The sequence below is a fragment of the Anabrus simplex genome, chromosome 1 (genome assembly GCF_040414725.1).
Source record: "Anabrus simplex isolate iqAnaSimp1 chromosome 1, ASM4041472v1, whole genome shotgun sequence".
In the NCBI taxonomy this organism is placed as follows: Eukaryota; Metazoa; Arthropoda; class Insecta; order Orthoptera; family Tettigoniidae; genus Anabrus; species Anabrus simplex.
This window is the reverse complement of record NC_090265.1, coordinates 1,201,181,138-1,201,197,326: the sequence shown is the minus strand read 5'-3', so window position 1 is coordinate 1,201,197,326 and position 16,189 is coordinate 1,201,181,138. Positions and strand designations below refer to the sequence as shown.

General features: G+C 41.3%; 1 protein-coding gene across 1 annotated transcript in view; it reads left to right on the top strand.

Moving 5' to 3' along the window:
- The first annotated feature begins 7,971 nt into the window (after positions 1-7,971).
- Positions 7,972-16,189, top strand: part of LOC136858491 (protein artichoke) — a 180,001-nt gene continuing 171,783 nt past the window's right edge. The window contains exon 1 of the mRNA XM_068225632.1: positions 7,972-8,193. Coding sequence (XP_068081733.1) covers positions 7,972-8,193 — 222 coding nt within the window. The remainder of the gene's footprint in view (positions 8,194-16,189) is intronic.

Below are 16,189 nucleotides of genomic sequence, written 5' to 3'. Positions count from 1 at the left end.
CAAATATTTATGTTTTTAGTAGTCTTATCTTCATAAAAATTGGTATGCAAAGTCGAGGAATACGTCGCTTCAATCTAGCCTATGAATAATTTTTTTCACGCAGAGTGAAATGATAGTTTAGGGGAAGGCGTAAATGTAATTCTCAAATATTTATATAATTAGTTGTCGTATCGCTAAATACTACATAGGCCTAACCAAAGTTATAGCGAATTAAATTTCTGACCATTTATGTCTTATACATTTTTACCGTACCGGCTAGGATAACACAGATATTCATGAATTTGTATTTTTGTTGGTAAGTCCATATCAACGCCGAGCCACGAGAAAATGGGTTAACAGAATGTAATGAAAATCGGTATATAGAGTCGGGGAAAAAGAAGCTACAGTCTAAGCTATAAACAACTTTTTTCATCCTGGATGAAATTGTAGTTTAGGGGAAGGTGCCTAAAATGTAATTTTTAAATACCAATATTATTGGTCCTATCGAAAAGTACTATATAAAAAGTTATAGAGAATACAATTTCCGATCATTTATCTCTTATTCAGTTTTACCGTACCGACTATGATAAGAGTGGTATTTGAGAGTCGGAAGAAAACCAAATGGGAAGGCCTATAATATCGAACAATGACATTACATTGACCATTGTTTATTGTGATGTTCTTTGTCTCTTATGCTGCCTCTCAACTCCGATAGATGGGATTACTGCTGCGTACCGAGTATAACAGCCTGAATGAATATTGGCGGGAAATAGCCGGGGAGTTAGAAAACTTTCTTCTTTAGCATGCCATTCCCCTGGTTTATACATTTTCTTATACAGTTGGTACGTAACAAGCTGGTCAGCTATTCGATCCCTACTCTGACGCGCTGTTTTGAATAAGCAGTGTGCATACTTAAGGCAGAGCCTCACTTAGTAGTAGTAGTAGTAGTAGTAGTAGTAGTAATAGTATGGCCTGGTCTAGAAGAACAATTTACCGAGCTCGATAGCTGCAGTCGCTTAAGTGCGGCCAGTATCCAGTAATCGGGAGATCGTGGGTTCGAACCCGACTGTCGGCAGCCCTGAAGATGGTTTTCCGTGGTTTCCCATTTCCACAACAGGAAAATGCCGGGGCTGTACCTTAATTAAGGCCACGGCCGCTTCCTTCCACTTCCTAGGCCTTTCCCATCCCATCGTCGCCATAAGACCTATCTGTGTCGGTGCGACGTAAAGCAAATAGCATAAAAAAGAACAATTTAGGCCTTTTCCAAATTATAGCACCACAATATTCACTAAATAACCCAAAATTCAACTCTGAAAAGAGCCGTTTCTTAAGAAAAGCTTCTTTCTCTCAACCTTTGAAGAGGGGGTTTCTCTTCTGGCTTGGAGAAAAAAAAATTGCCTTCAAGTCAGATAGTTTTTTCCGCCGCCAGTGTAGTGAATTGATATTTTCCGACTCATCGGGTACTCCTAGAAAACAGAAAAGTAATTGGGCATAGTTTTTGCCCTGGGAGCCTCCACTATTCGACCCTCTCCCCGCCGAAGAGTGTTCACGGATCACGGCTGTCTGCGGTTTGATCATTCCAGGTCTGGAACTTCATACTGTTAGATAGGCAGTGTAGTCCTGATCGTTAAAAGTGAGAAAATGTGTGGTGTTTCATTTGAACGAGTATTTCGTAATATGAAAGCATTGCTTTTAATCGCGCCATTCCTATTGACGTCATTGTATGTTCATTTCAGTTGGGAAAACAACTAAGACAGTCTTCCTGAGGACGTAAAAAGGCATTATAATGAAAACATCCCAACCTGATTGTGATTGATGGTATGAAATTGGGTCTACCATTACAGTGAAAATTCTGTTAGTCTTCATACTGTATGAGAAAAGATGTTTGGTGACCTCCCGTTGCATTTCTAGGGTAGCGTTAAGAGCTATGCAATTTCATACAGTCTTGCTCACAACGTGTACACTACCTGACCTAGAATTCTGTATACAGTGTAGAATTCCGTAGCGAAGCACGGGTACATCAGCTAGTAATTTAAATATGATGAAAATATGATGAATAAATGCGATGTAATGTTCTGCAACACAGCGTAAGTGTCTAGAACAATGTACCTATGTCACTCGAGTGTTACAGAATGTTCTATTCATTTGTACATAGGTTATTGGAGACTCGAGAAGATACCAGAACGAATGTTGTGTCATACTTTTCTGGAAGCCTGACCAGGCAAGGTATACAAATGGAGGTCTTGGGTTGTTTAGTCGAGTTGTTAGTGAGAGTCGTTAATGGAGTTAAGTATGTGAAATCATGTTGTGGTTTTGCCATTGAAGTGGTTTTGTTGTGTTGATGTTCCGTGGCTAGTTGATAAGCTAATATGGTAGTCGATAGATTTCAGGATGGTGGTTCATTTGTTGTGCAACTATTAATGTGTATATAATTAGTAAATAAAACAGTTTACACAAATGATAGCATCTCGTGTGTGCATCATTGTGAATACAATACCCATTTTCAGTCTTTAATGGGCCACAGACTTTGTATAGAAATTATCTTTTCTTTTTCTCTAGCTCTTCCATTTCTCCTATTTTAATGGCGAACGTAGACTTTGTAGCGTAGAGACATTTTGGTTTAATTACCGTGTTACAAAACGAGTTGGCATCGCGGGTTAGGGGCGCGCAGCATTGAGTTTGCATTCGGAAGATAGTGGGTTCGAACACCAATGTCGGCAGCCCTGAAGATGGTTTTCCGTGGTTTCCCATTTTCACACCAGGTCAGGTTAACTTACATAATATGTTCTGGTAGGCAATGTGTGGAGCCTGAGCAAGTTCGCCACACGGTTTGGGTCACGTAGCTGTGAGTTTACTTTCGGGAAATGGTGGGTTCGAATCGACTCTCGGCAGTCCTGGAGATGAATTTTCGTGGTTTACCGTTTTCATACCTTAATTGGGGCAATGATCGCTTCCTTCCCAGTCCTAAACTTTTCCTACTCCAGCGTCACCATAAGACCAGTATGTGTCGATGCAATCTAAAACAAACATTAATTTGGGGAATCGTGGGCAGCTCCGCCTTCGATTTCGCTTAGCTTTCAGGATGAATTTCAGGCTAGGAGGTAGAAAATATCGGTCGTGTCAAGGTCAGGTGGGTAGGGTGGATGGTGAATCACAGTTGTCTTCGTGTCCGTAAAACATTCAACCGGGCGTGTGCGGCTGTTATCTCGACTAAGACTCCAGGAGTAAATTTCTCGTCTTCTTTTCCTGACATTTTCTCTCAAACCTCTCAAGATTTCTAGATAATACCAGCGGTTTACCGTTTGACCCTCAGGCAGAAATTCATAGCTACCACAGTTGATGTCATAAAAGACTATCAATATTTTCACGTTCGACCTGACCTAATGCGCTTTCTGTGATCTCGGTGACAGCTTTCCAAACTATTCTCCAGTCTCAAGCAGCAGCGAAAGTTGACACGTTGCTCGTAATATAAGAACATCTCGACAATCACAAGCTAACAGAACTAATTGATTTAACACGCGAGAGGTCGCGCCCGCGGCAGTTTGCCGCGCTTTTTAAATATTTGTTAATAATTTCGTTGCTAGCCGCTGTAGCGCTCGGTTCATCCCTCCACTCCCTCTCACCCGCCTGACGTTGATTATCGTCAGTGCACTACCTGCTGCGTTCTGGAGTAGTTTAAGTTTTCTTTCACTCTCGCATTTGCCGCGGCAAATAGCCTTCGTGCGACTCCTCGCGTAGTGCATTCTTACTTGACTGCATTTCCAAGTAAAGTTCGTGATATTTATGGTGGCTTTCAGTGAAGTGTGGTGCTGTAGTTTTATCTTGAATTGTGACCAAATCATTCATTGAAATGTGAAAATGCAAACATTGAGACAATTTGCACACGCGCGACCTGCCGAGCTCTTAATCTCACGTAATTTAATCAAATTTTACAAACAAACAAAAAAATCATTAATTTTTTATATTGAGAAAATATTCTTACTGGGTAATTATGTTAGTACTAGTTAAAAGGCAGTTAAACAGGGTACATATTTATATTTTTATCAGCATTCACTGCAAAAGGAAAATAGCAGCTCATTAAAATATTAAGCGTGAGCAATTTGCTTTCGCGCGCCCTCTCCGTTCTAAAACGGGCGCGACCTCTCGCGGTAATGGCCACTGTACTCGTGCAGGGTAATTTAGCGCAAACTATAGGAATTTGCATTTGCACGTTTTTTTCCAAAATTATATTGTGAACAGGCCACGCAAGTACGGAAAAATGATCAAGTAACTTATTAATCCTAGGGTGCTTTGATTCATGCATCCTTACCGGGCTGAGTAGCTGGAACGGTACAGGCCTTCGATCTCTTGAATTCTCTTACTACTACAATACATGTTTTCATTCCGTCCCTGAAGGGGATGGCGGACCTCCTAGACTTTAATACCATCTCTCAGGTCAGGGAGTTGTGATACGGTGAGAGAGACGTTCGGAGAAGGTGAGGGGGCCGTGGCCTATACTAGGAACTGTCCCGGCATTCGCCTTAGTTAAGGAGAATGAAAACCACGCAAAACCATTCTCACGACAACCGACAGTAGGGAACAGCCCCTCTCCGTTTCCCGAAAACAGAGGCGTAGAACCGACCGAAATTCTCTTGAAATAACTGTAATACGGCAGTAATCCTGTCGTCACTACAATGTAACAGTTGTGACTTAATGTACTCAAACTAGTCTTCTGAGTGGCACAAGGAGTTGATAATGTTTAAATCATCTAGCAATACCAAAAAGTACCTCAAATGAAATATGTAATCTGGCGATATTGTGGTGCTGTGTTGTATTCTGTTCTATTCTTCGTACATCAACAGAACTGACGCTCACAAAATAAAATTCCTTGGAATAGTAGTCATTAAAATCTCCCCAAAGCGTTCTCTTTTCATTCAGGCATTTCCTCTAATACTTCGCTTTTTTACTTCATGGGCCTTTGTTCAATTAGCTTGTTAATTACTCGCTACGAGAGTCTGAACCAGACAAAAGAGGTTTGGTTCCCCTCAAAGCAATGTTTTTTTTTTTTTTTTCCTGTTGAAAATAGGAATGCGTTTAACATTTCTTTGATTTTGTATACTACAACCCTAGCGTGCAAAACTTTCAATCTACTATAGTAGGTCAAAGCATTCTTCCTGGAGCATAGATTGTTTAATTACTCTTTAATGCACAAAGGAAATCAAAACCCTTTAAGAAATTTCCAACATTGTGCACTTTAAAAAATAGGATATAGAATAGCGATGAAAATATGCTTCTCCTTGGCTGAATGGTCGGTGAATTGGCATTCATCTCAGACGATCTCGAGTTCGATCCCTGGCTGGACCAGAAATTTTAGCCAAGCCCAGTTAATTCCTCTGGCTCGATGACTGGGTATTTTCGTTCGTCTCACCACACACGTCTTCATTACGACACAACGCATCACATTGCCAAGCAAACAGAAATAAGTAATATTCAATAGGCCCACATTTCTCCACATAAGGTTGGCATCATGAAGGGCGTCCGACCGTAAAGCTGATCTTAATTCACATTAAGCGTTGACTCCAATGAATTGGGACAAGGACAGAAAAAAGGGAGATATTTTAACAGTGAAGGGCTCCATGGCTAAATGGTTAGCGTGCTGGTTTTTGGTCACAGGTGTCTCGGGTTCGATTCCTGGCAGGATCTGGAATTTTAACCATACTTGGTCGCTGGGTGTATATGTCGTCTTCATCACCATTTCATCCTCATCACGTCGCACTGGTCCTCGGACGCTCCCGGCACAAAAAGCCATACGCCACTTCCATTTTATACTAGCAGTAAAAATATACTTACAGGGCGAGTTGGCCGTGCGCGTAGAGGCGCGCGGCTGTGAGCTTGCATCCGGGAGATAGTAGGTTCGAATCCCACTATCGGCAGCCCTGAAAATGGTTTTCCGTGGTTTCCCATTTTCACACCAGGCAAATGCTGGGGCTGTACCTTAATCAAGGCCACGGCCGTTTCCTTCCAACTCCTAGGCCTTTCCTATCCCATCGTCGCCAAAAGACCTATCTGTGTCGGTGTGACGTAAAGCCCCTAGGAAAAATAAAAAAAAAAAATACTTCTGGTGGTGATCATAGATTCTTAGATACAACGTTTTCTGATTATTTACATTTGTTGTTTCAATATACCTTCTCCATTAAACTTCCATGATCTCTAGTATAATGAGAAGATGGGTCTAGAATAATTATAGGTAATTATAGGTTCATAGGTATGCACAATATAGTTCGATTGTACAGCAATCATATTTTAATTTTTGAGAGATTGAACTTTTGAGGTTCTTCGCCTGTAACCCATTCAGTTTTCAATGGAATGTTATTATTTTGCTTCATCCTCCATAATGTCTGTTAGGTCATCAGCCCAGAGGCTGGTTGGATCCTCAAATAGCACACCAAAGGTTATGCGGTTATAAGGAAACCGCAAAAACCAATGGCAGCACCAAAATGAGGCGTACTAGGCAAGACGAGGAGTGAGGTAGTTTGCCATTGCTTTCCTCACTGGGTCAGAAAGTGCTATTGCAGCACGACTGACCCTATGAGCAACACCTTTCATAACACTCAGATGCACTAGTCGTACTCTGAATGTCAATATTCAGCACCACCCATACCCCAGCAGCTTCCATATTGTCACAGCCATAGATGAGACTGGGACTTCGGTGAAAGCTACACTTTACTCTGGCCTGTGCTAAGGGATGGATACAAAAGTACTGTATCCATCAAGAAATGGCACCGGGCGAGTTGGCCGTGCGCGTAGGGGCGCGCGGCTGTGAGCTTGCATCCGGGAGATAGTAGGTTCGAATCCCACTATCGGCAGCCCTGAAGATGGTTTTCCGTGGTTTCCCATTTTCACACCAGGCAAATGCTGGGGCTGTACCTTAATTAAGGCCACGGCCGCTTCCTTCCAACTCCTAGGCCTTTCCTATCCCATCGTCGCCATAAGACCTATCTGTGTCGGTGCGACGTAAAGCCCCTAGCAAAAAAAAAAAAAAAAGAAATGGCAGCAGGCAACCTCTATAATAGCTACGTCTAATTAATTCTGAAAAATGTAATAAAATGTGACCAAATGAGTAAAGAAATAAACTCGAACAACAAACGTTATGTGAGGTACAGAACAGCGCCGTGATATATGTAACGCTTACTATTCTCACAGGAGCGTAACTAGTGTCTCATTCCACAGTTTGGTAGCAGCACACGCACAGAGGCCAACGAATGCACTCGTCATAGCCATTTCATAACAACACTTCCAGCGTAGGAACAGACAACATGGAAAGCAACCGTCAGGGACAGCGCTATACGAATTAGTTCCTATGGAAAAATGGCGTGACCACTGCAGAAATTCATCGGCGCTTGGTGGAAGTCTGTGGAGAACATTCGGTGGACAAGGGAACCAGTTCTAGAAGGAAAGTGACAGTGTCAACACCAGCCAACATTGCCTGGGTCGAACAGGCCAACCAAGGAAAGAAATGCATCACATGAAAAATGGATGCAGCCACGGCAATTAGCCGAAACACCCTGCAGCGGATCGTGCACGGCCACTTACAGTTGGGGAAGGTGTCATCCACGTGAGTGCCTAGACTTGTCTGCAGACGAAAAGCATCCATCTGTTGGCACAGGCCAGAGTAAAGTGTAGCTTCCACCGAAGTCCCAGTCAACATCCATGGCTGTGACAATATGGAAGTTGCTGGGGTATGGGTAGTGCTGAGTAATGACATTCACAGCACGACTAGTGCATCTGAGTGTTATGAAAAGTGCTGCTCATAGGTTCAGTCATGCTGCAATAGTACTTTCTGACCCAGTGAGGAAAGGAATGGCAAACTACCTCACTCCTCATCTTGCCTAGTATGCCTCATTTTGGTGCTGCCATTGGTTTTTGGGGTTTCCTTATGACCGCATAACCTTTGGTGGTGCTATTTGAGGATCCAACCAGCCCCTGGGCTGATGACCTAACAGACAGACAGACATGATCAAGATCCAGCCGACTTCATGGCTAGACGTGAGACATGACTCCATTACCATGAGTCACAAACGAAACAACAATCGATGCAATGGAAGCATTGGGGCCGTCAAAGAAAGTGATTATCACCTGTTCGGGAAGATGAAGAAACCTCTGCGTGGTTGCCGTTTTTCGGATTTTGCAGAACTGGACACAGCTCTCAAGGCATGGGTACGCAGCACTCCGAAAGTATGCTTTCTGGAAGGTCTGGAGAGACTGACACATTGAGGGCAAAAGTGCATACAGTTACAAGGAGATTATGTTGAGAAGGTGGACGTAACAACTGATGTGTAATTCACTTAATTTGGGTAGAAAAAAATAAGTGCAAAACAATATATTACGCCCTTCATATAAATTAAAAAATAACTTCTGGGAATTCGTATGGCAGTAGCAAAGGAAAAACGACAATGCAAAATTTTCCCACTCAAACCATTGTACGAACACGCTGTTTATTGCTCCCCGAAATAACACATGCACCCGTAATACGATTGAATTGCTTTTACGTCGTACTGACACAGGAAGGTCTTATGGAGACGGTGGGATAGGAAAGGGCTAGAAGTGAGTAGGAAGCGACCGTGGCCTTAACTAAGGTACAAACCCAGCATTTAGCTGGTGTGAAAATGGGGAAATCTCAGAAATCCATCTTCAGGGCTGCCGACAGTGGGGTTCGAACCCGTTATCTCCCGAATGCAAGTTCACGACTGCGCGACCCAGACCACACGGCCAACTCGCTCGTTGAATTAATAGGTTGTACCACGTGATATGTACTGGATAAAGTTAAATGAACGCCGTAAACTATGAAGATTAGATTTCTGAGATGAGTCTCAAGATCAAACAGTGAAAATCCTTTGAACTTAAAAGCTGCTTAACTGGGAAATAGACCGGGATAGAGTAAAGGATTGGGGTAGTATGATACTCGAAACTAGGGTCCTGTAATTGTCCCTCACGTCTCATTATCTGTGAGTGCCTGTGAGATATCACTCCACTGACATGATTTTTAAATATATACTGTGTGTAGTTTACATAGTCTATATGAAATAATGATGTAGTACATTGTGTAATAATCTCACGCTTGTGTGATTCCATGTTGTACATCTACTGCACCTCTGCGACTGGTGTTACAAACATTCTCATTATATTCTAATTGTAATGATTGCCCTCATTCAACCCTTCCACTGTTATCACTACGGTTGGGCCCACAACAAAGGGTGAGAGAGAGAGAAAAAAAAGCGCGTTCGAGGGAAAAGTGCATTCCTTTGTTATATTTTCCTTTTATCTTCTAAATTTATCTTTACCGAGCTCTCTTTCCTTTTTTAATCACGGTTTCGCTCTTCTGGCTGATTCTGTTGTCGTATGTTCCTCTCCAAGTGTAATTCATTATTATTATTACGGCAGCTGCTGTTTTTATACATACTGCGGCTATGTCAAGAGCTACTACACGCCATTACCCGTTCTTCTCTCCTCGGATGTGGGAGGGGGAGCGTTTCACAGTAATGATAACGTACCAGCTTCAAGCCCTGGTCGTAAAGAAATGTCGGATCTCATACCTACTTTAATCGAGCTTGTGCTTGCTCGAGGTTTCATTGTTAGGACTTGTATTACGCGTTTCGTTATTACGTGCATGCAAATTAACTTCGTGGGAGATTTTACAGAGCCATTATTCAGATATACTCAGAATGATAATCATTACTGGTTCGTGCGATTTCGTATGCATATATATAACAGTGACAGGAATACAAACTTAGAAACCATTATAAATTCTTCTTCCTCTTCTTCCGACACGGTCGGCATTTCTAGTGAGCCTCTTCCACATTTTAAAATCCCAAACGTAAGCCTCCGTCAATATCCTTCGTCCCATTTCTTCACTCATGCAATCCAGTCACCCTCTGTCCAGTCTTTTTGTGTTATGTAATAATGTCACGTTCATTTCAGATACTTCCCTACCAACGTAACTTTGATCACATACCAAAATGTGCAAGTCTCTTCTTACGCTTTCTTTGATATTTTTGCCTTTACATCCACCTTAGCATCATCTGTGCCACGTCCAGTTTATTGTCCTCGTATTTAGTCGGGCTCCATAGATAAACGGTTAGCGTGCTGGCACGAGGGCTGGGTGTATGTGCCGTCTTCATCATCATTTCATCCTCATCACGACGCGCAGGTCGCTTACGGGAGTCAGTTCAAAAGACCTGCACCTGGCGAACCGAACATGTCCTCGGACACTCCCGCCACTAAAAGCCATACGCCATCTCCCCCCCCCCCCCCCTATTTAGATATTGCTCATGTCTCTACTCCGTTCAGCATTGAAGGTCTAACCACCGTTTTATGTCATACTCTTCAGTTCAGCGGCCAGTCGCTTGTCATGGAACTCACACAATACTTTTTACATAAATATGTCTTAAAGCTGGGGATCATCCGAAAATTAGTGTAACGAAATAGTGTCTTGTAACAAATTGAGTGACGCGCTGTTACCTAGCAACAGCACCTTGAGAACTGCGCACGCTTTATATAGGGAGAGCTGCATAGGCCTTGGATCTGTACGTCATGGTCATCCATCAACAGTGGCGCCAACTTTGGGGAGGGCAAAGCGATTTCCGTCTTCTCCCCCCCCCCCCCCCCCAGCAAAAAATGATCTTAGGGGTGTAGAGTGCCATTTTTCCCAACCCAAAATAATTCTCCCCCTATATGTTCTCCTTACACTTTAACGAGGAGTTCGGCAGTCTTCGGAACCCCGAGTCGAGAATTACGGTATAACAAGATTTAAAAAAGGAAGTCCCAGGTTTTGTTCTCTCAGGTCTGCTGCAAGATGGGTTGAGCTATGCTGATGGATTTGTACCCGGTGAGCCAGTGAGCTCTCGTTAATAGGAAGAGAGTGGAGTCCTTTGAAACGTTGGTTGAGCGATGAGAAAATTCTCCTAAATAACTTACCTCAGCCATTCTACCGCAACAATGACATTTTTCAATTAATCATAAGGACTTTGGAACATTATATTTCATTTTTGGTGCATGACGAGTGCTCCATGTTGACTGAGAGGCGTAGCTACTACCACAGCGACGTATCTGTACCTGGACTCCCTAGAGTTTCCGCAGAGTAATCAGTGTAATTAACATGTTATTCATGTACAGTCAAAAGAAATGCAGAATTGCGAGTTATAGGAACATCAATTTCTGAGTTACCACAACACAGCCGGAAGTGGAGATATTCGAGAAAGGTATGTTTAGCCCATTTATTTACGAATTGTAGTAACTTTCTGTTAAGTGGGTCTCACAACCTTGAACCACGTCGTACGATCAATCGAGAATTTATTTCGAACAGCGTAAAAAAGAAAGGTGCTTGTCGAGATTTGTTAACGGACATCAAATGTGCAGAAGTTCATTCATTCACCCACTCTGCCTACAATGAAAAAGATTCCCAAACAGTATAACGATTCTGAAGATAAATCAGCTGAGCAGTTTGATTCAGTTAAACGAAGGTGGAGGTGTCTATTCTTTTGAATCACTGATAACATTGTTAATTATTTTGCTTCCCGTTTTGACTCATCATCTTATAGATTCTTGCTTGAAGTCGAACAGTTTCTACTTGGGAGTGATGCAAAAAAGGCAACATTTTTACAATTCTACGAAGGTAATGCAGAGTCTGATCGTCCTTTCCTTCACAGAGGAATGTTTCATGAGTACTGTAAACGCTAAACGAAGGGAAAATAAATAATTGAGAACTGAGAGGACATTATCAATCACTTCAAGAAAGTAGTTCATCTTAAGGATTTGCTTTCAGAACTGTTCAAGTTTTCCTTTTAAAGTAGTGACGTCAATTCCCGTGACAACGTCAAAGCTAAGAAGTCTATACCAGGCCTTAAAAGACTTCAGACTTATTTGTGTACAGCTACAGGAAGGTAGAGATTAATTTCATTGATCCTTCTGCGTATACATAACGAGTATGTTGAGGCTTTAGATCTGAAGAAGGTAGCAGATGATTTTATATCAAGGAATTAGATTAAAGACCTGGCATTCAGAGAAATATATTTCCCAATGGAGACTGTTAAATCGAGTAAGTGGCTGCACGGTTTGGGTCAAAAAGCTATCAGCTTGCATTCGATAGTGCGAACACCCCTGCTGTCAGCCCAGAAGATGGTTTTCCATGTTTCCCATTTTCACACCAGGCAAATGTTGGGGCTGTACCTGCCCACTACTAGGCCTTTCCTATCCCATCGTCGCCATAAAACTTATCTGTGTCGGTTCGACGTGAATAAAATTGTAAAAAAGAAGAAGAAGAATGAGATGGTTAAGGCGGTACACTCGTGGTGGAGCTTTTCACATTTCGTATCATGAAATAAAAAATATACAGTAATAGGAAAGTTATTCAGAAAATGTATTTGTGAAGCAAGTCCTACTTTCTTTTTACTTGAGAATATTATTGAAAACTCTGTGCATAACAATAATAATCAAATAGATAAAATAATCCGAGAGTTTCGAGTTGAAACCAAATTGGCAAACCTAATCATAAAAACCCCACAGATAACATATCAAAAGTAAAATTTTTGGATGAAATATCTAAACCATTCAGAATGAATACAAGTGTAAGACAATGTGATGGTTTCCCTCCACTCCTCTTCAAATGCGTCCTGAAGAAAATAGTAAGAATTTGGAATGAAAAACTTCAAGAACACATGCTATCACCAATAACAATGGGAAGAAAGAACAGAAGTGTTGAAATAATCTATCTAGCGTTTGCAGATGATTACAGGCTGAATAAATTAGAACTATTGGAAAGAATAATTATACGGAAAATACTCGGTTCCCTAAGAGCTACAGAACCCTGGAAATCAAAAAGTATTGATGAAATATATCGGAACATAGAAAAGATAACAGAAACAATACGGAAGAGGCGAGTGATATTTTTGAACATTTATACAGAATGGATGACACCAGGTTAACCAAACAGATCTTCAGATATCTTTGGAACCAAAAGTTAACAACAACAACGTGGATTCTTGAAGTCGAGAAAGATTTGAAAAAAAAAAAAACAGTATACGAGAAAAGAAGCAAAAGAGAGAGAGATTTTAAGAAAGAAAGTGTTAAAAATAAAAGGATTCTAAGGTCGGAAGGCAAAGAGTACAGGGTCAGAATGGTCCGAGGAGAGGAAAAGCAGACACAGTGAGAAGATGAAGGAGTATAGGAGGAAGAAGGAAGAACAAAGGATTAAGCACTGAAATTTGCTTTGGGTCTCTAGAAGACCCTAACAGAAATAATAATAATAATAATAATAATAATAATAATAATAATAATAATAATAATAATGGCTTTACGTCTAACTACTTTTACGGTTTCCGGAGACGCCAAAATGCCGAAATTTAGTCCCGCAGGACTTATTTTATGTGCTAGTAAATCTATACACGAAGCTAACATATTTGCGCACCTTCAAATACCACTGGACTGGGCCAGGTTTGACTCTGCCAAGTTGGGGTCAGCGCCTGAACTGTCTGAGCCACTCAGCCCGGCGACGTAAAAGTCGTTCAGGAAATGTATTTGAGAAAAAAGTTCTATTACCGTTTTTGTTTGTTTATTTGTTTGTAAATCAATATATACAAAATAAGAGTTTTGTCTGTACATTGCTCGGAATTTGAAAAAAAATGGTATTTCTGTATCGGTCATGTTCATTGTAACAAGGAAATGCATTTTTTACTTTTCCGTAATGTCTGTCCGTCTGTGTGTCTATCTGTCTTATGTATGTATGTACACGCATCACGAGAAAACGGCTGAAAAGAATTTCATGAAATTCGGTATGTAAAGTCGGGGGTTGAGCCACTACAATCTAAGCTATAAATTATTTTATTCACGCTGAGTGAAATTGCAGTTTAGGGGAAGGCATGAAATTCAATTCTCAAATATTTATATTATTAATGGTCCTGTCGATAAATATTACATAAATAAAGTTACATAGAATTAAATTTACGATAATTTATGTTATACATTTTTACCGTACCGGGTACGATAACCAAAATATTCATGAATTTCGATTTTTGTTGCCAAGTCCACATCAATGCCGAACCACGAGAAAATGGGTGCACAGAATTTAATGAAAATCGGTATACAGAGTCGAGGAAGAAGAAACTATAGTCTAAGATATAAACAATTTTCCTGACCCTAGATGAGATTGTTGTTTAGGGGTAGCAACAAAAAATTAATTTTTAAATGCCTTACCTCTGCTATTGGTCCTATAGAAAAGTACTACATAACAAAAGTTATAGAGGACACAATTTCCGATCATTTATGCTTTATTCAGTTTTACCGTACCGACTATGATAAGAGTAGTATATCAGAGTCGGAAGAAAACTAAATGTGAAGGCCTACAATATCGAAATCGCATAACATTGAACAACAATAGCATTACATTGACCATTGTTTGTTGTGATGTTCTGTGCCTGTTATGGTGCCCTCAACTTTTTTTTTACTATTGGCTTTACGTCGCACCGACACAGATACGTCTTATGGCGATGATGGGACAGGAAAGGGCTAGGACTGAGAAGGAAGCCCCAGCATTTGCCTGGTTTGAAAATGGGAAACCACGGAAAACCATCTTCAGGGCTGGCGACAGTGGGATTCGAACTCACTATCTCCCGAATAATGGATACTGGGCGCACTGAAGCAACTGCAGCTATCGAGCTCGGTATCGAGTATAACAGCCTGACTGAATATTGGCGGGAAATAGCTGGGGAGTTATGAAACTTTTTTCTTTAGCATGCCATTCCTCTGGTTCATACATTGTCTGATACTACTGGTAATGAACACACTGGTTCATCATAGTATTCCAGCTATTCGATCCCTACTCTGACGCGGTGTTTTGAATGAGCAGTGTGCACATTTGGCAGAGGTTCACTTAGTAATAGTAGTATGACCTGGTCTAGAATTACAATTTAGGCCTATTCCAAATTATAGCACTGCAATTCAATGAATAATTCAAAATTCAACCCTGAAAAGAGCCGTTTCTTAAGAAAAGCGTCTTCCTCCTCACTTTTATTAAATTCTACATTCATTTCATTCCAAATTAGCAGTGAAGAGGGGTTTCTCCTCTGGCTTGGAGGAAAAATTTGCCTCCAAGTCAGATTTTTCCGTCGCCAGTGTAGTGAAATGAAATTTTCCGACTCATCGTATACTCCTAGGAAACAGATTAGTTAAAGGACAAAGATTTGTACTGGGACTCTCCACTATTCGACCTCCAACCCCCCCGCCGAAAAAAGATGAAGAGTTTTCACGGATTACGGCTATCTGCGTCTTGGTCTTTCCAGATCTGGAACTTTGAACTGTAAGATCGGCAGCGTAGTACTGTTCGTTAAAAGTGAGAAAATGCGTGCTTTCTCATTTGATCGAGTATTTCATATTGCTTTTAATCGCGCCATTTCTACTGACGTCATTGTAATGACCTATGTTCATTTCACTTGGGAAAACCACTATGACAGTCTTTCTGAGGATGTGAAAAAGGTGGGGAGTGAGTGTCTACCATCATAATGAAATTTCCCCAACTTGATTTTGACTGATGGTAGGCAAGCGGGCCTACCATTACAATGTAAATTCCCTAACCCAGTCTTCGAATGAGAAAAGACGTTTGGTGACTTCCCCCTCGCGTTTCTAGGGTAACGTTAAGAGCAATGCAATTTAATACAATCTTGCTCACAAGGTGTACACTACCTAATTCTGTATCGAAGCACGGGTACATCAGCTAGTATTGTTAATATATTGTAACAGGAACGCCCGCACGTTAGCTTTATCGGAGAGCATGGGTTGACGAAGGGGTGTGTACGGTCCATGTTAGGAACTACAGAGAGAAGGGTATTTGACTAAGTTCTTTTGAAATTTAAGTCTTTGTTCATTCAAGTTAGAAAAGAAATATATCACGTTTTACAGATGCAAAGGATGGATTTGAGAAAGTCCAAACAGTGGTTAGAAGTGACGCTATCTCTCGGCATTGGCGTCGGCGATATCCCGCGTTGCCGGACTGCTTCCTCCTCACCATGGATCTCCTCTCAGCACCATGGAACAACGTTATCCCATGGCGGTTGACAGGTCTTGAAGGTCCGATGAGGATAGGTATCGAACCCGAGAGTCTGACGCCTGATGAACGATTACGTGCAATGTGGAATTATTGATTTAGCATTTAATTCCACCTCGGTCCCATGAAGGGAGTAGA